We start from the raw sequence: 24,969 nt of genomic DNA, 5'->3' as shown, positions 1-24,969 counted from the left end.
ACTGATTGAGAGAGTAAAGCAAATTGACTACAAATGTTTCATGCTGACACTTGATTAAATTTAGGAAAGTCAGCTTTCTATAGGCATATGTATTTGGGATGCATTATAAATACCTCAAACATACATGAATATTGAAACAGACTTGAGATGAAGTTGGAACCACTGTTTTAAACGGGTAGAGAACTAGCAAAATGATCAAAACTTCCTGCAAATAATTACTTTTCTATTTTACAACTTACCAGAAAGTCCTCCAACATCCATTTTTTTCAAATTTTTAGCCTCCATGATAGTGATGACTAGTTTGCTAGTCTGGGGGCTGTATCTCAAGGTGAAACATATGTCTCCTAGAGTTTGCTGTAACAAACACACCTGAGTGAGTTTGTGATCTTTGTTTATAAAACTCGTTGCGGCTTGCCTTGTTACAGTATTTTAATGAGCATTATATATATATGTATATATATGTATAGATATATATATATATATATCCACATTATTTTATTGAGAATAATTTCACTTGAAACAGAAATGCTTTCCAAATTATGCCAAACAAAGATCCTAAAGAAATAAAAAAGGGCAACAGTTAGCCCCTATAATCATATAAATGGTTTGACATATATTGTAGATTTAAAATACTTTTCTCTGCAATTATCAAACAATTATTAATATGATTAAATGTGGAGTTCCTTTCTGGCATAACTTCTTTGTATAATGTGGAGAAGTCCATCATAGGTTGACAACTACTTGTGGCCAACCTACGACATTTATAAGTTGCAATCTATAGTTGACCATAAGTTACGACCATATAACACTACATCCAGTAACCATAGGTTACTGTCACTATGAATGTAACCATAGTGACAGTAACCTATGGCTGACAGATGAAGTACTGTACCATGTTGAAAGATGAAGCGCTACTTGAAACTGTTCTTAAAGCTGCGACTTTACGTCTGAACTCTTCCGATGTGTTACCTCATTTATGTTGGTAGACCAAAATATGATTAAATGCAAACCTTTTCTTCAGCAGTGCTGATGATATCACAAGTCTTCTCAACTGTCTGACACATGTCAACTGTGTTTAGTGGCACAGCCACCTGTCCGATCTGGTCATGTTTACTGAACCTATCAAAGTCGTACACTGCCAGTATCAGCATTTTTCCTTGGAGCTCTGCAAACTTTTGCTGTAAATAATTATGCGTTTAAAGTTTCAATCAGCAAAATCGTAAACATGATGAATCTTGGCTTGTTGCCAGATTAATGGAATTCAAGAGGCCTTTTTATTTGTTACTAAACTTGGTCTACGCGTTGTACGCCTATAAGAAAGATGCCTTAAGTAGAAGGCTTTTACCTTTGTAAAACAGTTTTGTTGTCTCCTTATTTTAAATGTTTTATTGCACTCAAACAAGTGAGCAGCAGATGCTAACATAGCAGCAGATGCTAATACCATACATATGTATAACTTTTTATTGGTGTTAGTAATTGCCAACAAAACGATGTTTTCATTCCATGCCAAAAGAAAAGAAATACAAAATGAAAATAGAGAACTCAGGAGTTATTAAGCGGGTTGAACAGAAGTCTTCTAATAGTTGTAATGCTGGAACAGTGGATTCATGGCTATAGTAACAGGAAGTTCATAAGCTGAAACGTACCTTGAAGCATGTACCTTATAGTGTTATTTGTGATAACAAAAACTGTGCTTGTTAAACTCCCAGAACAGAAGTGATAGGAAAGTAAGGTTAAGACAGCATCAAGCCTCAGATGAACTAAACATCAAGCCTCAGATGAACTAAACATCAAGCCTCAGATGAACTAAACATCAAGCCTCAGATGAACTAAACATCAAGCCTCAGATGAACTAAACATCAAGCCTCAGATGAACTAAACATCAAGCCTCAGATGAACTAAACATCAAGCCTCAGATGAACTAAACATCAAGCCTCAGATGAACTAAACATCAAGCCTCAGATGAACTAAACATCAAGCCTCAGATGAACTAAACATCAAGCCTCAGATGAACTAAACATCAAGCCTCAGATGAACTAAACATCAAGCCTCAGATGAACTAAACATCAAGCCTCAGATGAACTAAACATCAAGCCTCAGATGAACTAAACATCAAGCCTCAGATGCACTAAACATCAAGCCTCAGATGAACTAAACATCAAGCCTCAGATGAACTAAACATCAAGCCTCAGATGAACTAAACATCAAGCCTCAGATAAACTAAACATCAAGCCTCAGATGAACTAAGCATCAAGCCTCACATGAACTAAACATCAAGCCTCAGATGAACTAAACATCAAGCCTCAGATGAACTAAACATCAAGCCTCAGATGAACTAAACATCACGCCTCAGATGAACTAAACATCAAGCCTCAGATGAACTAAACATCAAGCCTCAGATGAACTAAACATCAAGCCTCAGATGAACTAAACATCACGCCTCAGATGAACTAAACATCAAGCCTCAGATGAACTAAACATCAAGCCTCAGATGAACTAAACATCAAGCCTCAGATGAACTAAACATCAAGCCTCAGATGAACTAAACATCAAGCCTCAGATGAACTAAACATCAAGCGTCAGATGAACTAAACATCAAGCCTCAGATGAACTAAACATCAAGCCTCAGATGAACTAAACATCAAGCCTCAAATGAACTAAACATCAAGCCTCAGATGAACTAAACATCAAGCCTCAGATGAACTAAACATCAAGCCTCAGATGAACTAAACATCAAGCCTCAGATGAACTAAACATCAAGCCTCAGATGAACTAAACATTAAGCCTCAGATGAACTAAACATCAAGCCTCAGATGAACTAGACATCAAGCCTCAGATGAACTAAACATCAAGCCTCAGATGAACTAAACATCAAGCCTCAGATGAACTAAACATCAAGCCTCAGATGAACTAAACATCAAGCCTCAGATGAACTAAACATCAAGCCTCAGATGAACTAAACATCAAGCCTCAGATGAACTAAACATCAAGCCTCAGATGAACTAAACATCAAGCCTCAGATGAACTAAACATCACGCCTCAGATGAACTAAACATCAAGCCTCAGATGAACTAAACATCAAGCCTCAGATGAACTAAACATCAAGCCTCAGATGAACTAAACATCAAGCCTCAGATGAACTAAACATCAAGCCTCAGATGAACTAAACATCAAGCCTCAGATGAACTAAACATCAAGCCTCAGATGAACTAAACATCACGCCTCAGATGAACTAAACATCAAGCCTCAGATGAACTAAACATCAAGCCTCAGATGAACTAAACATCAAGCCTCAGATGAACTAAACATCAAGCCTCAGATGAACTAAACATCAAGCGTCAGATGAACTAAACATCAAGCCTCAGATGAACTAAACATCAAGCCTCAGATGAACTAAACATCAAGCCTCAAATGAACTAAACATCAAGCCTCAGATGAACTAAACATCAAGCCTCAGATGAACTAAACATCAAGCCTCAGATGAACTAAACATCAAGCCTCAGATGAACTAAACATCACGCCTCAGATGAACTAAACATCAAGCCTCAGATGAACTAAACATCAAGCTTCAGATGAACTAAACATCAAGCCTCAGATGAACTAAACATCAAGCCTCAGATGAACTAAACATCAAGCGTCAGATGAACTAAACATCAAGCCTCAGATGAACTAAACATCAAGCCTCAGATGAACTAAACATCAAGCCTCAAATGAACTAAACATCAAGCCTCAGATGAACTAAACATCAAGCCTCAGATGAACTAAACATCAAGCCTCAGATGAACTAAACATCACGCCTCAGATGAACTAAACATCAAGCCTCAGATGAACTAAACATCAAAGCTCAGATAAACTAAACATCAAGCCTCAGATGAACTAAGCATCAAGCCTCAGATGAACTAAACATCAAGCCTCAGATGAACTAAACATCAAGCCTCAGATGAACTAAACATCAAGCCTCAGATGAACTAAACATCACGCCTCAGATGAACTAAACATCACGCCTCAGATGAACTAAACATCAAGCCTCAGATGAACTAAACATCAAGCCTCAGATGAACTAAACATCAAGCCTCAGATGAACTAAACATCAAGCCTCAGATGAACTAAACATCAAGCCTCAGATGAACTAAACATCAAGCCTCAGATGAACTAAACATCAAGCCTCAGATGAACTAAACATCAAGCCTCAGATGAACTAAACATCAAGCCTCAGATGAACTAAACATCAAGCCTCAGATGAACTAAGCATCAAGCCTCAGATGAACTAAACATCAAGCCTCAGATGAACTAAACATCAAGCCTCAGATGAACTAAACATCAAGCCTCAGATGAACTAAACATCAAGCCTCAGATGAACTAAACATCAAGCCTCAGATGAACTAAACATCAAGCCTCAAATGAACTAAACATCAAGCCTCAGATGAACTAAACATCAAGCCTCAGATGAACTAAACATCAAGCCTCAGATGAACTAAACATCAAGCCTCAGATGAACTAAACATCACGCCTCAGATGAACTAAACATCAAGCCTCAGATGAACTAAACATCAAGCTTCAGATGAACTAAACATCAAGCCTCAGATGAACTAAACATCAAGCCTCAGATGAACTAAACATCAAGCGTCAGATGAACTAAACATCAAGCCTCAGATGAACTAAACATCAAGCCTCAGATGAACTAAACATCAAGCCTCAAATGAACTAAACATCAAGCCTCAGATGAACTAAACATCAAGCCTCAGATGAACTAAACATCAAGCCTCAGATGAACTAAACATCACGCCTCAGATGAACTAAACATCAAGCCTCAGATGAACTAAACATCAAAGCTCAGATAAACTAAACATCAAGCCTCAGATGAACTAAGCATCAAGCCTCAGATGAACTAAACATCAAGCCTCAGATGAACTAAACATCAAGCCTCAGATGAACTAAACATCAAGCCTCAGATGAACTAAACATCACGCCTCAGATGAACTAAACATCACGCCTCAGATGAACTAAACATCAAGCCTCAGATGAACTAAACATCAAGCCTCAGATGAACTAAACATCACGCCTCAGATGAACTAAACATCAAGCCTCAGATGAACTAAACATCAAGCCTCAGATGAACTAAACATCAAGCCTCAGATGAACTAAACATCACGCCTCAGATGAACTAAACATCAAGCCTCAGATGAACTAAACATCAAGCCTCAGATGAACTAAACATCAAGCCTCAGATGAACTAAACATCAAGCCTCAGATGAACTAAACATCAAGCGTCAGATGAACTAAACATCAAGCCTCAGATGAACTAAACATCAAGCCTCAGATGAACTAAACATCAAGCCTCAAATGAACTAAACATCAAGCCTCAGATGAACTAAACATCAAGCCTCAGATGAACTAAACATCAAGCCTCAGATGAACTAAACATCAAGCCTCAGATGAACTAAACATCACGCCTCAGATGAACTAAACATCAAGCCTCAGATGAACTAAACATCAAGCCTCAGATGAACTAAACATCAAGCCTCAGATGAACTAAACATCAAGCCTCAGATGAACTAAACATCAAGCGTCAGATGAACTAAACATCAAGCCTCAGATGAACTAAACATCAAGCCTCAGATGAACTAAACATCAAGCCTCAAATGAACTAAACATCAAGCCTCAGATGAACTAAACATCAAGCCTCAGATGAACTAAACATCAAGCCTCAGATGAACTAAACATCACGCCTCAGATGAACTAAACATCAAGCCTCAGATGAACTAAACATCAAAGCTCAGATAAACTAAACATCAAGCCTCAGATGAACTAAGCATCAAGCCTCAGATGAACTAAACATCAAGCCTCAGATGAACTAAACATCAAGCCTCAGATGAACTAAACATCAAGCCTCAGATGAACTAAACATCACGCCTCAGATGAACTAAACATCACGCCTCAGATGAACTAAACATCAAGCCTCAGATGAACTAAACATCAAGCCTCAGATGAACTAAACATCAAGCCTCAGATGAACTAAACATCAAGCCTCAGATGAACTAAACATCAAGCCTCAGATGAACTAAACATCAAGCCTCAGATGAACTAAACATCAAGCCTCAGATGAACTAAACATCAAGCCTCAGATGAACTAAACATCAAGCCTCAGATGAACTAAACATCAAGCCTCAGATGAACTAAGCATCAAGCCTCAGATGAACTAAACATCAAGCCTCAGATGAACTAAACATCAAGCCTCAGATGAACTAAACATCAAGCCTCAGATGAACTAAACATCAAGCCTCAGATGAACTAAACATCAAGCCTCAGATGAACTAAACATCAAGCCTCAAATGAACTAAACATCAAGCCTCAGATGAACTAAACATCAAGCCTCAGATGAACTAAACATCAAGCTTCAGATGAACTAAACATCAAGCCTCAGATGAACTAAACATCACGCCTCAGATGAACTAAACATCAAGCCTCAGATGAACTAAACATCAAGCTTCAGATGAACTAAACATCAAGCCTCAGATGAACTAAACATCAAGCCTCAGATGAACTAAACATCAAGCGTCAGATGAACTAAACATCAAGCCTCAGATGAACTAAACATCAAGCCTCAGATGAACTAAACATCAAGCCTCAAATGAACTAAACATCAAGCCTCAGATGAACTAAACATCAAGCCTCAGATGAACTAAACATCAAGCCTCAGATGAACTAAACATCACGCCTCAGATGAACTAAACATCAAGCCTCAGATGAACTAAACATCAAAGCTCAGATAAACTAAACATCAAGCCTCAGATGAACTAAGCATCAAGCCTCAGATGAACTAAACATCAAGCCTCAGATGAACTAAACATCAAGCCTCAGATGAACTAAACATCAAGCCTCAGATGAACTAAACATCACGCCTCAGATGAACTAAACATCACGCCTCAGATGAACTAAACATCAAGCCTCAGATGAACTAAACATCAAGCCTCAGATGAACTAAACATCAAGCCTCAGATGAACTAAACATCAAGCCTCAGATGAACTAAACATCAAGCCTCAGATGAACTAAACATCAAGCCTCAGATGAACTAAACATCAAGCCTCAGATGAACTAAACATCAAGCCTCAGATGAACTAAACATCAAGCCTCAGATGAACTAAACATCAAGCCTCAGATGAACTAAACATCAAGCCTCAGATGAACTAAACATCAAGCCTCAGATGAACTAAACATCACGCCTCAGATGAACTAAACATCAAGCCTCAGATGAACTAAACATCAAGCTTCAGATGAACTAAACATCAAGCCTCAGATGAACTAAACATCAAGCCTCAGATGAACTAAACATCAAGCGTCAGATGAACTAAACATCAAGCCTCAGATGAACTAAACATCAAGCCTCAGATGAACTAAACATCAAGCCTCAAATGAACTAAACATCAAGCCTCAGATGAACTAAACATCAAGCCTCAGATGAACTAAACATCAAGCCTCAGATGAACTAAACATCACGCCTCAGATGAACTAAACATCAAGCCTCAGATGAACTAAACATCAAAGCTCAGATAAACTAAACATCAAGCCTCAGATGAACTAAGCATCAAGCCTCAGATGAACTAAACATCAAGCCTCAGATGAACTAAACATCAAGCCTCAGATGAACTAAACATCAAGCCTCAGATGAACTAAACATCACGCCTCAGATGAACTAAACATCACGCCTCAGATGAACTAAACATCAAGCCTCAGATGAACTAAACATCAAGCCTCAGATGAACTAAACATCAAGCCTCAGATGAACTAAACATCAAGCCTCAGATGAACTAAACATCAAGCCTCAGATGAACTAAACATCAAGCCTCAGATGAACTAAACATCAAGCCTCAGATGAACTAAACATCAAGCCTCAGATGAACTAAACATCAAGCCTCAGATGAACTAAGCATCAAGCCTCAGATGAACTAAACATCAAGCCTCAGATGAACTAAACATCAAGCCTCAGATGAACTAAACATCAAGCCTCAGATGAACTAAACATCAAGCCTCAGATGAACTAAACATCAAGCCTCAGATGAACTAAACATCAAGCCTCAAATGAACTAAACATCAAGCCTCAGATGAACTAAACATCAAGCCTCAGATGAACTAAACATCAAGCCTCAGATGAACTAAACATCAAGCCTCAGATGAACTAAACATCACGCCTCAGATGAACTAAACATCAAGCCTCAGATGAACTAAACATCAAGCTTCAGATGAACTAAACATCAAGCCTCAGATGAACTAAACATCAAGCCTCAGATGAACTAAACATCAAGCGTCAGATGAACTAAACATCAAGCCTCAGATGAACTAAACATCAAGCCTCAGATGAACTAAACATCAAGCCTCAAATGAACTAAACATCAAGCCTCAGATGAACTAAACATCAAGCCTCAGATGAACTAAACATCAAGCCTCAGATGAACTAAACATCAAGCCTCAGATGAACTAAACATCAAGCCTCAGATGAACTAAACATCAAAGCTCAGATAAACTAAACATCAAGCCTCAGATGAACTAAGCATCAAGCCTCAGATGAACTAAACATCAAGCCTCAGATGAACTAAACATCAAGCCTCAGATGAACTAAACATCAAGCCTCAGATGAACTAAACATCACGCCTCAGATGAACTAAACATCACGCCTCAGATGAACTAAACATCAAGCCTCAGATGAACTAAACATCAAGCCTCAGATGAACTAAACATCAAGCCTCAGATGAACTAAACATCAAGCCTCAGATGAACTAAACATCAAGCCTCAGATGAACTAAACATCAAGCCTCAGATGAACTAAACATCAAGCCTCAGATGAACTAAACATCAAGCCTCAGATGAACTAAACATCAAGCCTCAGATGAACTAAACATCAAGCCTCAGATGAACTAAACATCAAGCCTCAGATGAACTAAACATCAAGCCTCAGATGAACTAAACAACAAGCCTCAGATGAACTAAACATCACGCCTCAGATGAACTAAACATCAAGCCTCAGATGAACTAAACATCAAGCCTCAAATGAACTAAACATCAAGCCTCAGATGAACTAAACATCAAGCCTCAGATGAACTAAACATCAAGCTTCAGATGAACTAAACATCAAGCCTCAGATGAACTAAACATCAAGCCTCAGATGAACTAAACATCAAGCGTCAGATGAACTAAACATCAAGCCTCAGATGAACTAAACATCAAGCCTCAGATGAACTAAACATCAAGCCTCAAATGAACTAAACATCAAGCCTCAGATGAACTAAACATCAAGCCTCAGATGAACTAAACATCAAGCCTCAGATGAACTAAACATCACGCCTCAGATGAACTAAACATCAAGCCTCAGATGAACTAAACATCAAAGCTCAGATAAACTAAACATCAAGCCTCAGATGAACTAAGCATCAAGCCTCAGATGAACTAAACATCAAGCCTCAGATGAACTAAACATCAAGCCTCAGATGAACTAAACATCAAGCCTCAGATGAACTAAACATCACGCCACAGATGAACTAAACATCACGCCTCAGATGAACTAAACATCAAGCCTCAGATGAACTAAACATCAAGCCTCAGATGAACTAAACATCAAGCCTCAGATGAACTAAACATCAAGCCTCAGATGAACTAAACATCAAGCCTCAGATGAACTAAACATCAAGCCTCAGATGAACTAAACATCAAGCCTCAGATGAACTAAACATCAAGCCTCAGATGAACTAAACGTCAAGCCTCAGATGAACTAAACATCAAGCCTCAGATGAACTAAGCATCAAGCCTCAAATGAACTAAACATCAAGCCTCAGATGAACTAAACATCAAGCCTCAGATGAACTAAACATCAAGCCTCAGATGAACTAAACATCAAGCCTCAGATGAACTAAACATCAAGCCTCAGATGAACTAAACATCAAGCCTCAGATGAACTAAACATCACGCCTCAGATGAACTAAACATCAAGCCTCAGATGAACTAAACATCAAGCCTCAGATGAACTAAACATCAAGCCTCAGATGAACTAAATAAACATCACGCCTCAGATGAACTAAACATCAAGCCTCAGATGAACTAAACATCAAGCCTCAGATGAACTAAACATCAAGCCTCAGATGAACTAAACATCAAGCCTCAGATGAACTAAACATCAAGCCTCAGATGAACTAAACATCAAGCCTCAGATGAACTAAACATCAAGCCTCAGATGAACTAAACAACAAGCCTCAGATGAACTAAACATCACGCCTCAGATGAACTAAACATCAAGCCTCAGATGAACTAAACATCAAGCCTCAAATGAACTAAACATCAAGCCTCAGATGAACTAAACATTAAGCCTCAGATGAACTAAACATCAAGCCTCAGATGAACTAAACATCAAGTCTCAGATGAACTAAACATCAAGCCTCAGATGAACTAAACATCAAGCCTCAGATGAACTAAGCATCAAGCCTCAAATGAACTAAACATCAAGCTTCAGATGAACTAAACATCAAGCCTCAGATGAACTAAACATCAAGCCTCAGATGAACTAAGCATCACACCTCAGATGAACTAAACATCAAGCCTCAGATGAACTAAACATCAAGCCTCAGATGAACTAAACATCAAGCCTCAGTTGAACTAAACATCAAGCCTCAGATGAACTAAACATCAAGCCTCAGATGAACTAAACATCAAGCCTCAGATGAACTAAACATCAAGCCTCAGATGAACTAAACATCAAGCCTCAGATGAACTAAACATCAAGCCTCAGATGAACTAAACATCAAGCCTCAGATGAACTAAACATCAAGCCTCAGATGAACTAAACATCATGCCTCAGATGAACTAAACATCAAGCCTCAGATGAACTAAACATCAAGCCTCAGATAAACTAAACATCAAGCCTCAGATGAACTAAACATCAAGCCTCAGATGAACTAAACATCAAGCCTCAGATGAACTAAACATCAAGCCTCAGATGAACTAAACATCAAGCCTCAGATGAACTAAACATCAAGCCTCAGATGAACTAAACATCAAGCCTCAGATGAACTAAACATAAAGCCTCAGGATTTCACACAAAGAAAGATCTTGAACATGTTCGGAATATGAAACACGAACATCAAACATAAGAAATAAAAAGCTGAATTGCTTGTGCATATTTTTCATTAGGTTCTTACAGTGTTAAATTAAGGCTATAAATCCATGTCTGGTGTGTACCTAAGGCTATATATCTAGGGTTATAAGTCTAAGCATGATAAGTATATTACGATATATGTCTATGCACAATGTGAACTGAGGCTTATATTTATCATATATGTGTATGTAAGGCTAAATATCTATGAGTGCTGTGTACTTGTAGATCTATTTCTAAGGAGTACATAAGGCTATAAGTATATTCACTATCTAATTTAGAGTTTCAACATACATGTATTTTCTCATGCGAGCAACCATGTAGTTATTACATAGCATCTCATATACAACAATACTGTATGTAATATCGGTAAACAATATGTCAGCATCGCTGCATGATTATTAATATATCTAGCTAGCTTTCCTTAGTCCATGCTATAATGGAGTATACATTTGCGGCTATTGATTTATTCAATGGCATATTTTACCCATTAATAGATGTCTGGCAAGCAGATTTTAATTTTTTTAAACTGCTCAACTGCAAGCTCAATTTAAAGATCGATTGCAATTGTGCTGGACCATTAACAGCATATATTTTGCCTCCTATCGTTACACTAACTGCCCACCCAGGTATCGCTACACTAACTGCCTACCCAGGTATCGTTACACTAACTGCCCACCCAGGTATCGTTACACTAACTGCCCACCCAGGTATCGCTACACTAACTGCCCACCCAGGTATCGCTACACTAACTGCCTACCCAGGTATCGTTACACTAACTGCCCACCCAGGTATTGCTACACTAACTGCCCACCTAGGTATCGCTACACTAACTGCCTACTCAGGTATCGCTACACTAACTGCCCACCCAGGTATCGTTACACTAACTGCCCACCCAGGTATCGCTACACTAACTGCCCAACCAGGTATCGCTACATTAACTGCCCACCCAGGTATCGTTACACTAACTGCCCACCCAGGTATCGCTACACTAACTGCCCACCCAGGTATCGTTACACTACCTGCTGTATAGAAACTTAGTAACAGAACTGGGGCAAGGGTTGGTAGTTCAAGTCTCGACTCTACTAACCTTGAAGACAAAAGTCTCATTAAAAATAGGGTTTAGAGTTTTCCGGTGAGTATTGGTTTCAAATTTGTTCTTCTTCTCATTCTGCATGTACACTTTAACATATGGGTCAGATGTTCCGGAAAGGTCCATGGCTGGCAAGTTTGAGGCACTGATCACGCCCACTGAAAGCTACATAAACAATTGTATCTGTGGTGTATGCTAAAGTTGTTCTTCCAGCACAAGAGTAGATAATTCTTGAACAAAAATTCAAAGGGTTGATAACTTTGTAAAGAAGACACTAGTTAGTTAGAACTAATACAGTTAGCTTATACTTTTCATGGCATTAACAATAAATTAACTAAAAATTCTCTGGCATCATTTGCCCCTCTTTAGTTTAACAGTTAACAGAAATTCTTATAAAAGTTGTATAAAATTTGTTTAACCTGTATAGCTAGAAAGGAATCAGAGCTCATATAATAAGTTAAATAAGCACTACCATTCTCCAATCAAAATTCTTACTTGGAGTTTTTTAAACTAAAATATGTGAAAAGTTGTACTCTGCACATTTCCATTAACAACAATAAATTTCCCAAGCATTCAAATATGGCAATGAACATAATAGCGTTGTTGAGTAGAATAGCCTTTAGACCTCAGATAAGCGGCATTAAGAAGGTAATAATAAGCTGCTTCTCAAAAGCCATAAAAAAGAAATTGATCCGCGAGGTTTTTAGAGCCATTTATGTCATAGAGGTACCTGACATTATAATGAAATCCCAAGCATCGGCTAGATACAAATGGACTTCAGTTTTGCAAGCTGGGCACAAAACAACAGCCCACATAAAAATAGTGGCAGATGTCAATAAATTATCTGCTGGTAATAATATGTGTTGACAGATGTACAAACATAATAGTGTTTATATAGTAGGAATCCGTAAAGTAAGGAATGAAGAGAACAATTAGGCAATGCAACGGAAGAAGTGGAAATGACTTGTAGTTTATTGACGTGATGATAAGATTCTCTTGCGAGCAGCTCTGCGGTTGCCTGCCTCCCCATCACCGTGAACTATTAATCTGGTCATCGCCCGGATTAACAGTTCATGACTTGATGCATAATCAGACTTATATTAAAGGAGAAGAGAAGAGCTAAATCAGCCTCAACTGGATGACTCCGAGATAAAGTGAGAAAATGGGAACAACTTTCAGGCCACACATGTAGCAAGGGTTCTTTTGTGGGAAAGAGTTGTTATGCAAAAAAAGGCAGTTCTGAGCATCGAGTTAGAAAAGGTGAAAAGTTGTGTGTATGCCAGAGTGTTGATCTAGATGAACCTAATTATGCATTTACTTGTCAACCACAGTTAAACATTGACATACAAAGTACATATACTCTGATAATGTTTTGTTGAAGATGTCAAATATTGGAGCAATAATTTATTAAAAATACATCGTGTGTTTATTTCATTTGTTTCACATGCCCAAAACTTAGACAAGCACTCCATACAGCCATATAAACATTATACATGTATTTAGATAAGTACTCCGTACAGCCATATAAACATTATACATGTACTTAGATAAGCACTCCATACAGCCATATAAACATTATACATGTACTTAAACAAGCACTCTATACAGCCATATAAACATTATACATGTACTTAGACAAGCACTCTATACAGCCATATAAACATTATACATGTACTTAGATAAGTACTCCATACAGCCATATAAACATTATACATGTACTTAGATAAGCACTCCATACAGCCATATAAACATTATACATGTACTTAGATAAGCACTCCATACAGCCATATAAACATTATACATGTACTTAGATAAGCACTCCATACAGCCATATAAACATTATACATGTACTTAGATAAGCACTCCATACAGCCATATAAACATTATACATGTACTTAGATAAGCACTCCGTACAGCCATATAAACATTATACATGTACTTAGATAAGCACTCCGTACAGCCATATAAACATTATACATGTACTTAGATAAGCACTCCATACAGCCATATAAACATTATACATGTACTTAGATAAGCACTCCATACAGCCATATAAACATTATACATGTACTTAGATAAGCACTCCGTACATCCATATAAACATTATACATGTACTTAGACAAGCACTCCGTACAGCCATATAAACATTATGCAAAACTGTTTAGAAAAAGTTTTGTTTGTAAAACATCTAAATTAATAAAGGAATCAGTTAAAGGTTTTTAAAAACTTACTATGGAGTCAGATTAACAGAATTGTAGACATATTTAGGTTCAGAGGTAAAGTTAGTGATATAAGTACAGGACATAATTTATTTTGACTTACTATACGTGAGGTACAGTCTAAATCAACCATATCTTAGAAAATATTTTGAAATTTTTACGCTTTTTTCATTATTTTTGCATCCATTTTTAGTTACAAAACTGTTTTAGAAAATTTTGAACATTTTTTTGTAGAACTTGCTTCACATGCTGATAAAAATGTTGACAAGTTCGTTCACAACAGTCAGAGTTTGACAGTTATGATGTCATTTCAATTTGGCATTCAGTAGGAATTAGATACAATTTTTATTGTGACTGCAAAATGTGGAGATGAGATAAAATATTAATAATAGTGGTGTTATGATTCTTTATTTCTAGAAATTTATAAAACACCCATAGTCTATAAAGCACCCATAGTCTATAAAGCACCCATAGTCTTTAAGACACCCATAGTCTATTATAAGAGTGTACCAATTAAAGCAATGACATACTCCATCACTGTGTAAACACTGTGTAAACACTGTGTAAACACCAAGTGAACACTGCGTAAACACCGTGTAAACACCGTGTAAACACTGTGTGAACACCGTGTAAACACCGTGTAAACACCGTGTAAACACCGTGTAAACACTGTATAAACACTGTATAGACACTGTGTAAACCCCGCGTAAACACTGTGTAAACACTGTGTACACACCGTGTGAACACCTTGTAAACACTGTGTGAACACTGTGTGAACACTGTGTGAACACTGTGTAAACACCGTGTGAACACCGTGTAAACACTGGGTGAACACTGTGTAAAGGCTGTGTAAACACTGTGTGAACATTGTGTAAACACTGCGTGAACAATGTGTAAACACTGGGTTACTTGTATTGACAAGCCTCACAGGATAGACATATAATTGAACTTGAGATATGAAGCCAAGCCAAAGGCAAAGGCTACTCTTTATCCGCAGATGTATGTCTACTCAGATCATATCGAGGACCGAGGAGCTCTTTAGCAGTCATCTTATCAGAAGAAAGTCGCATGAAATTTAGCATTTATGTTAATTGCTTATAGATTTTTACTTCAAGCAAGAGATGTGATAACTTAGAGCTCACGATGATGCTGCCTAATAGCATTGTGCCTCAAGTGAGAACATTAACTAAACTCAAGTAAATTTATGAAAGTGCAGCACGGGATCCGTAGCTTCTACAACTAAAAACTCAAATAGTTGTTGTCTACGTTTCTAGATGTTTTTATAAGGCAATCAGTGACATGATCCTAGTCTTAATGACGGTCTAGTTTATAATTACATTTAAAACCCTGTCATGTGACTGGCAGTCCTGTGCACTGTGAGAGATCATCATGTGTAATAACTATGTGCACAAGTATTCTTAGATGTGGCAAGCTAAAAGATTGACACAGTTGTTAGTACGCTTGGCTACAAAATGGAATATCAAAGTTTGTTTCTCTTCTGAGGCAGTCTTTATCTCTAACGCTGTTAGTGTGGCTTCACACGCAGCTGTTGTTACAATAAAAATAAGAATAGTAGTATATTGCCATACGTATTACTAGAAGTCAGTTATTGCAGACTTTCCTGTTGGCTTCTACTATGGGTTTACTATGTACCTGTCTATTACCTTTACTATGTCTATTGAAGGTTTGCACACAGTATTGTTAGCCTAACATACCCAACCTAATGCCACCTCTTGTTCTGCTTTTATTTCGAAATGCTATTTTGTTATTCTGCCATAATTCTCAACAAATATGTGGAGCTACAATTTCATCTTTTTAGCAAATACATGTCTATGATTTATTTTTGTGTATGCAAACACCAAAAAATAATTTTAAAATTAATAATTTAAATTTTAAAAAATTAATCACAGCACTGCTGTAATCTTATCACCGTTTGGCATTCAGTAGGATTTAGATCGAACTTATATTGTGACTGCAGAATAGGGAGATAAGACACATTAAAAAAGTAATTTTTTATCTCAACTAAACACATTGAAACATTGTGGAATGTTTTAAAAATTCAAAAAGACTATTGTAAACTTTTAGAAAATCATAGAAATTTATGGTAACTCTTACAAATCCTTAACAAAGTTGTAAAAATTAATAGAAATCCATAAAACTCTATGGAAACTTGAAAACTCACAAAAACTCACTAAATTTTATAGACAGTTTTGGAAATTCATAACACTTATGAAAATAAATAAAAACTCATTTGGAAAACTTATACAATCTCATGTTAACTCTCAAAAATTTATAAAAACTCATTGAAGCTTACGAAACTGCATTCCAATCCAATGAATGTTCAGTTGACATGCCGACATGTAAAATATTTTCATACCATTTGTTTTTATACAGTTTCTGTATACTAAAGTGGTCTTCTTTTTTGCTGCCTAAATCAACTGTAATATTTACGAGAGATTTAAATGCAAGTTTTACTAGAGTAGTTTAATTGTTACTATAAATAACATCGCACTGCTCTAGTCAGCTTTGTTGCTCCTGGAAGAGTACTGAACCTCTCAGATGGTGTGACTATAACCTACAATGACCTTGACATCTCACCTCCTCTTTGTTGAATTCATATTCGAGTGTGAAGTGTAACTGACCGCGAGACACTGGCAATTTTTCTGTCATCTCGTCTTCGAACTCTGATGATAAGCTCTGGTTCAACGCCTCCAGGTCTGGTTGCACCTGTAAAAGTTACTAAGAGAGTTATGTGAAAGCTGAGACAAGGCTGCAATAAACAGAGTGTTTATTTGTTCAAAGAGCTCCAAATATAAAATTATTATTTTATGTTTTTTTATAAAGTGCATTTACATTCTTATGAAAACAAGTATAACTTTTTTGTAACCTCTGTAAGGTCATGACAGAGTGAGTAATCAAAGTTTTTTTAATAGAAGATATATGTTTTTCACTTCATCACAAAACTTACATATGTTACACATGTATTCTAAGCAAGTAATATATAAATTTTAATAAGGAAATCTACAATGCATGCTTTCCTATATTCGCATGTACAAATACTTGACTACTCCAGTGCAAGCTCTTTTGATGGACAAAGATTGTCTCCACAGCAACAGTTATGGCTCTCAACTACCCAGGAAAAAAACCAGAGTTGAAGTTTTTTTTAAAACAAGAAGGCAGATTGGCTAAACCAAAGCCATTAGCACTCTTCCAGCCATAATTACTAAATTATTATACAGTTTAAACTGTATGGTAACACCGTTTCCATACAGCGACACACTCCCCAAATGGTGCTGCAATTCCATCATAGAAACTGCCTTATTGCTCCCTTCTGATGTGTTTTAATGTCACTGTTTGGTAGCTAAACATACACGTATTGCATCATTTTGGTACCATGGAAAATTCCTTAGTGACTGACTAACTGCATCACAATTGCGCATGCGTATAGGTCTTGCATAGAATTGTGGCATAAGGCGTCGCACAACCATCACTCTACTGTAGCGCTCTATAGAAACATAGAGTTCCGGCATAGCGCTTGGGCTCTAGCAGACCCACGTGTCACTACACTATCACTGTATTGAGACTTAGTAGTTATGGTGCGGGGTGTAACAGTTTACAAAGAGGTAAAGTTGTGATTATCTCCCCTGTTAGGATGCAGTTATTCTGTGCAAGACAACCAGCTTAACTCGGGTCTTCATATAAGCTCTGCATTAGATTAGACTGCGATAAACTTGAGTTCAGTGAGATCAGCATTCAAGGCTGGCGCTAATAGAAGGTGAGGATATCGGCAGCGCTGGAATCACTATGTAGATGAGCCAATGAAAAAGAAGAATTGATGAGATCAATCCAACCTGTTCTAAGCGTTAATCTTGCCTAACAGACACCTCCTACAATCCTCATCAGCTAAATAACCTGTGGTAGACTTATAAACATATGAAAACTATTTAACCGTATTGCATTTATTAAAATATTCCTGTTAGAGATCCTCAACCAAGCAACACTTTAGCGAACTTGTCTAATATATTCCAAACACTCACTGCTTGCTTGTTGAGAGCCTGCGCCATGGGTGATGCATTTTTCAAGTCCACAAAACCTGCAACACAGAGAGCAAAGTTGAAATTTAAATTTTTATCTAAAGGTTTAGACTTCAAGGATATGATTAGTTAATGATGTTGAGCTTTGGTAACCTGATTGGCTAATCGCTAAATTTTTTAAAAAGCTGATTGGTTTAAATTGAAGTTTGCAAACTCGTTCAGTATAGTAATACTATGCAAAAATAATATTGCTAAATCTGTCAACTGTATCGCAGTTGGATACATCTTATTCTTTTGCACAGCCTTGAGCAAAAATATTATTATTAACAATTTCAGTGAAAACAGCCAAAAGTTTATCAAGCTTACATATTTGCATATATATATTTGAATATATTTGCATATATTTATATATATTTGCTTATATACATAAGCTTACACAAGTTTTAAAAATACAAGAAATACAAGAAATATATCATTTCACAAAAAGTCACATTGAAAACCAACTTTCATCCAGTTAAAAGCTTATTGCTCAGTTTCATACGATTTTTTAGATTTATTGTTATTTATATTTGGTACGAAATGACCAAATGAAAAGACTTTTAAATCAATGCTGCCATTATGGAGAATCGTATACTCTTTACAATACAACGCTATACTCTTTATTTACAACATTTATTTTTGTTAAATATTATTGATCAACAGTGAACTAACAATTTGTAACTTAATTACAGTTTTTCAGTTGTCATTTAGAAATTGTCACATAATTAAATAGACATATATTACGCTATAGGAAATAATTTCATTTCCAATAGAAATGTTTGTCAAATTGCCATACAACAACAAAAAAAAGGACAAAAATGTCAACAGTTAGCCACTGAAATTGAATGAATAGCTTGACAAGTAGTGTTTAAACTTAAATTATTTTAATTGAATAATTAAATCACTCTTAGCTGGATTTCATTCAACTCACACCATTTTGTCTTTTTAAAGTTAGTCGCACTGAGCTGTATTTACTGAGACATTATCTCTTATCCCAATTAATTTTTTACGAGTCTAGCTAATGAAGTAATGAACTTTGTTAGTGCCCGTTCTAAACTATGCTTTTAATGAGTAGACAATAAACCAATCACTGCCTACACACAAGTTTCTGACCGGAACATTCCATTTGCTGCCCACAACTGCACTCAAGACTGTCTCAATAGCGTTTTCTCAATACTGATTTAAATGAATATAGATTTTTGAAATTAAACATTGATGTTCGTATTTCAATTATAAATGGCACGCGCTGACGTGTGTCGGCTATAACTGTCACACTGTGTTAGACAATCTAAGGGATCGATACCAGTGACTTAGCACAACGGAAGGGCTGGTTCTGTTCAGACCCGAGCATTTCTTGGCAGCGATCAGAGAAAAATGTAAAAGTGGACGTTTTTAATCGAGTGTGATAAAATGTAGCAAAGGTTCTTAGTAAAGGTTCTCAGTGACTCACTATAATCTTTACTATAATAAGAGCCGTGTTTGTTCGTCTGTCCAAAGACATGCTAAGAGTGCTAGTGAAAAATATTACATCCCATGGGAATTGAACCCATATACTATTTGGATTCTCAGTCAAGCGCAATGCCATCTTGTCGCTCAACTACCTTACTACAACTAAGAATAATTGAGCACATAGTTATTACTCATGACGATCTCTCATGGTGCACGAGACTGCCAGCATACTAGTATAAAGTATAAACACGTGAGTGGCATTGTGCATTTTGTAATGCAAGTGTTACGAGTGTTACACGTGTTACGAGTGTTACATGTGTTACAAGTGTTACAAGTATTACACGCGTTACAAGTGTTACAAGTGTTACAAGTGTTACTAGTGTTACTAGTGTTACTAGTGTTACAAGTGTTACATGTGTTACAAGTGTTACAAGTGTTACAAGTGTTACAAGTGTTACACGTGTTACAAGTGTTACAAGTGTTACAAGTGTTACAAGTGTTACAAGTGTTACAAGTGTTACAAGTGTTACTAGTGTTACAAGTGTTACAAGTGTTACAAGTATTACAAGTGTTACAAGTGTTACAAGTGTTACAAGTGTTACACGTGTTACAAGTGTTACAAGTGTTACAAGTGTTACAAGTATTACAAGTGTTACAAGTGTTACTAGTGTTACAAGTGTTACAAGTATTACAAGTGTTACAAGTGTTACAAGTGTTACTAGTGTTACAAGTGTTACATGTGTTACAAGTGTTACAAGTGTTACAAGTGTTACTAGTGTTACAAGTGTTACATGTGTTACAAGTGTTACAAGTGTTACAAGTGTTACAAGTGTTACAAGTGTTACAAGTATTACAAGTGTTACAAGTGTTACAAGTATTACAAGTGTTACTAGTGTTACAAGTGTTACAAGTGTTACAAGTGTTACAAGTGTTACAAGGCGGTGCGAATATCACTGAGTGATTGGAATTGTACAAAAAGTGGTTTAAACAAAAAAGAGGGTAAGAAATTAACTGAGTTCAAGTCAGCAAGAATTCATAGAATATCAACCTAATCACTCGAGTTTGTTTATCTCTATGGAAATCCTAGCACTACCTGTAAAATAATAATTGCTGCTGTTTAATTGTTATTGGCTGGCATCATATACAGAGTCAGCGCTCCTTTGCTACCAGTTAAAAGGGTTCTAATAAAATAAAACTTTATGAATTTTATGGTGCTTGTTCTAGAAAATAAAATTTAGCTTTAATCAAGAGTAGTTACATCAAAAAAAAATTTCATTGTTGAGCATTAGTAACTCTGGACCCAACTCATCACTTAACTCTGGACCCAACTCATCACTTAACTCTGGACCCAACTCATCACTTAACTCTGGACCCAACTCATCACTTAGCTCTGGACCCAACTCATCACTTAGCTCTGGACCCAACTCATCACTTAACTCTGGACCCAACTCATCACTTAACTCTGGACCCAACTCATCACTTAACTCTGGACCCAACTCATCACTTAGCTCTGGACCCAACTCATCCCTTAACTCTGGACCCAACTCATCACTTAGCTCTGGACCCAACTCATCACTTAACTCTGGACCCAACTCATCACTTAACTCAGGACCCAACTCATCACTTAGCTCTGGACCCAACTCATCCCTTAGCTCTGGACCCAACTCATCACTTAACTCTGGACCCAACTCATCACTTAGCTCTGGACCCAACTCATCACTTAGCTCTGGACCCAACTCAACACTTAGCTCTGGACCCAACTCATCACTTAACTCTGGACCCAACTTATCACTTAGCTCTGGACCCAACTCATCCCTTAGCTCTGGACCCAACTCATCACTTAACTCTGGACCCAACTCATCACTTAGCTCTGGACCCAACTCATCACTTAGCTCTGGACCCAACTCATCACTTAACTATCAAAGATAGGTTCTAATCTCCATCAACTTTTATCAATTTTAATCTTGAAACATCCTGGTTATCCTGACTATCCTGGCTATCAGAAATTGTAAATGATAGAAATATACCTTTGAATAAAATCAACAAAGATTTTGCATAAGTTCATCTTCAAGCTTCAGTAAAAATAAAAAGCAACGCAATTGCAGTGCACTATATTCTTGTATGAAGTATTGCACAATATGCTTGTATGAAGTAGTGCACTATATTCTTGTATGAAGTACTGCACAATATGCTTGTATGAAGTATTGCACTATATTCTTGTATGAAGTATTGCACTATATTCTTGTATGAAGTACTGCACAATATGCTTGTATGAAGTACTGCACTATATGCTCGTATGAAGTATTGCACAATATGCTTGTATGAAGTATTTCACAATATGCTTGTATGAAGTATTGCATTATATGCTTGTATGAAGTATTGCACAATATGCTTGTATGAAGTATTGCACAATATGCTTGTATGCAGTATTGCACAATCGGGTAAGTCATCAGACTTTCAACAGGTCATGGTCAGATCAAGGTCAGGTCAAGAGAAACAAATCTATTACTTATATTGAAAAATTCAAACACGAAAATGTGATTACTGTTGCTAGTGTACCAGATGTAAACAGCTACTGCATTGATAATACTATACACTCAACGCACTTACCTATCACTATACTGATACCTAATATATATTTACACCAAATAGTGTGTATATATATATATATATATATATATATATATATATATATACTAGGTGAATGCCCGGCGTTGTACGGATAACCAAAAAGTTTTTGAACAGAAAATTGATGGTTAATAGACTAAACTAGACTTTACTATGATAAGAGCCGTTATTATACCTTGAGCCAGCGTTAGAAAAAATGATAGTGTCATGATATCTCACATAATCATGATCTTCAAGCACACTATATGAAGTGTGAAGTGTGCTGATGCAGCCTATCGGCATAAAAGATTGGCAGTTGTAACAAGTATGTGAACAATTATACAATAGCACGTCGAGGAAAGCGTAGTGTTATTGGGTAGCACGCATATCAGCGGAATGGGTGTTTTCAGGTTCAATTCAAGTATAAAGCAGGCTTTTTGTTCCTAAATTTTAATCACTATAATTGGACACGCGAACAACAGAGGACAGATGACAGAAAAATGCTGAGATATATATATATATAAAAGGTACAAGATTAATCTCTGTGACAAATATTAGGCTGAGTTCTTCAAAGACCTCTGACAACAAAAAACAGTGCTACAAACAGTAGGTAGGTAGTCCAGTAGACAGTCAGTTACAGAACTGTGATGACAAAAAATTGTTTTTGTCTTTGACCTGCCCTACTGTTCATGCACAAACATGTCAAATGATCACTAAGGGTTTTATGAAAAAATAAAGTAGCCTGTCGCAGAAGCCTTGTAGCAAAATGGATGAACTTTACCACTATCATACTTCCTTTAAAAAACTGCTCGGCCATCCTTGCCCTCACCTTTAATGAAGCCTCCATGTTTCTTGGTATCTCTTCTGTCCAACTTCTTCATGCACTTCTTGCACAAGCAATAGAGGAAGCAAATGAACACCAGTAAGAAGGCTAGTATGATGATAAATATAGCCCAGACTGGCACTACAAATGTAGAGAGAGGCGCTGTTACCCACTCAAATCTTTATTAACATGTAACTTCTCTTGCAACACAATGATTAACATGTATTTCGCAAGCTCAAAAAGATATATAAATGATACTTGAGCTAGATATACTGTAACAAGTGCCTATGCCCTTGAGCTAGATATAGCAAGTGTCTATGTCCTAGAGCTAGATATAGCAAATGTCTATTTCCTTGAGGTAGATATAGCAAGTGTTTATGTCCTTGAGGTAGACATAGCAAGTGTCTATGTCCTTGAACTAGATATAACAAGTGTCTATGTCCTAAAGCTAGATATAGCAAATGTCTATTTCCTTGAGGTAGATATAGCAAGTGTCTATGTCCTTGAGGTAGATATAACAAGTGTCTATGTCCTTGAGCTAGATATAGCAAGTGTCTATGTCCTTGAACTAGATATAACAAGTGTCTATGTCCTTGAACTAGATATAACAAGTGTCTATGTCCTTGAACTAGATATAACAAGTGTCTATGTCCTTGAGCTAGATATAACAAATGTCTATTTCCTTGAGGTAGATATAGCAAGTGTCTATGTCTTTGAACTAGATATAACAAGTGTCTATGTCCTTGAACTAGATATAACAAGTGTCTATGTCCTTGAGCTAGATATAACAAATGTCTATTTCCTTGAGGTAGATATAGCAAGTGTCTATGTCCTTGAGGTAGATATAACAAGTGTCTATGTCCTTGAACTAGATATAACAAATGTCTATGTCCTTGAACTAGATATAACAAGTGTCTATGTCCTTGAACTAGATATAACAAATGTCTATTTCCTTGAGGTAGATATAGCAAGTGTCTATGTCCTTGAGGTAGATATAACAAATGTCTATGTCCTTGAACTAGATATAACAAGTGTCTATGTCCTTGAACTAGATATAACAAGTGTCTATGTCCTTGAGCTAGATATAACAAATGTCTATTTCCTTGAGCTAGATATAACAAGTGTCTATGTCCTTGGACTAGATATAACAAGTGTCTATGTCCTTGAACTAGATATAACAAGTGTCTATGTCCTTGAACTAGATATAACAAGTGTCTATGTCCTTGAGCTAGACATAGCAAGTGTCTACGTCCTTGAACTGGATATACCAAGAGTCTATGTCCTTGAGCTAGACATAGCAAGTGTCTACGTCCTTGAACTGGATATAGCAAGGGTCTATGTCCTTGAGCTTGATATAGCAAGGGTCTATGTCTTTGAACTAGATATAGCAAGTGTCTATGTCCTTGAACTAGATATAACAAGTGTCTATGTCCTTGAGCTAGATATAACAAGTGTGATATATGCTCGTTTATTCTTCAGCACAACTGGCTCAAGGATTAGACATGTTGTAATATTTCTTACAGAACTCTTAACCTTTGTGTATACTACTTCATCAAAAGACTTCTAA

At 36.8% G+C, this 24,969-nt stretch overlaps 2 protein-coding genes across 2 annotated transcripts in view; one reads left to right on the top strand and one right to left on the bottom strand.

Annotated features, from left to right (window-relative positions):
* The window catches only part of LOC137403702 (synaptotagmin-1-like), a 26,952-nt gene extending 3,437 nt beyond the window's left edge, over positions 1 to 23,515 (bottom strand). Inside the window, exons 1-6 of the mRNA XM_068089715.1 lie at positions 23,409 to 23,515; positions 18,488 to 18,543; positions 17,049 to 17,177; positions 12,229 to 12,396; positions 1,011 to 1,178; positions 240 to 354 (exon numbers count right to left, since the gene is read on the bottom strand). Of these exons, the coding sequence (XP_067945816.1) occupies positions 240 to 354; positions 1,011 to 1,178; positions 12,229 to 12,396; positions 17,049 to 17,177; positions 18,488 to 18,543; positions 23,409 to 23,460 (688 nt within the window). The 5' untranslated portion in view covers positions 23,461 to 23,515. The remainder of the gene's footprint in view (positions 1 to 239; positions 355 to 1,010; positions 1,179 to 12,228; positions 12,397 to 17,048; positions 17,178 to 18,487; positions 18,544 to 23,408) is intronic.
* On the top strand, positions 23,492 to 24,969 carry LOC137404973 (uncharacterized). Its single transcript, XM_068091200.1, has 2 exons — positions 23,492 to 23,501; positions 23,729 to 24,969. Exons 1-2 carry the CDS (start codon positions 23,492 to 23,494, stop codon positions 24,967 to 24,969), a joined length of 1,251 nt encoding a protein of 416 aa, XP_067947301.1.

Source organism: Watersipora subatra, chromosome 9, assembly GCF_963576615.1.
Source record: "Watersipora subatra chromosome 9, tzWatSuba1.1, whole genome shotgun sequence".
In the NCBI taxonomy this organism is placed as follows: Eukaryota; Metazoa; Bryozoa; class Gymnolaemata; order Cheilostomatida; family Watersiporidae; genus Watersipora; species Watersipora subatra.
The sequence above is the reverse complement of the archived record's forward strand: the minus strand, read 5'-3'. Positions and strand labels throughout refer to the sequence as shown.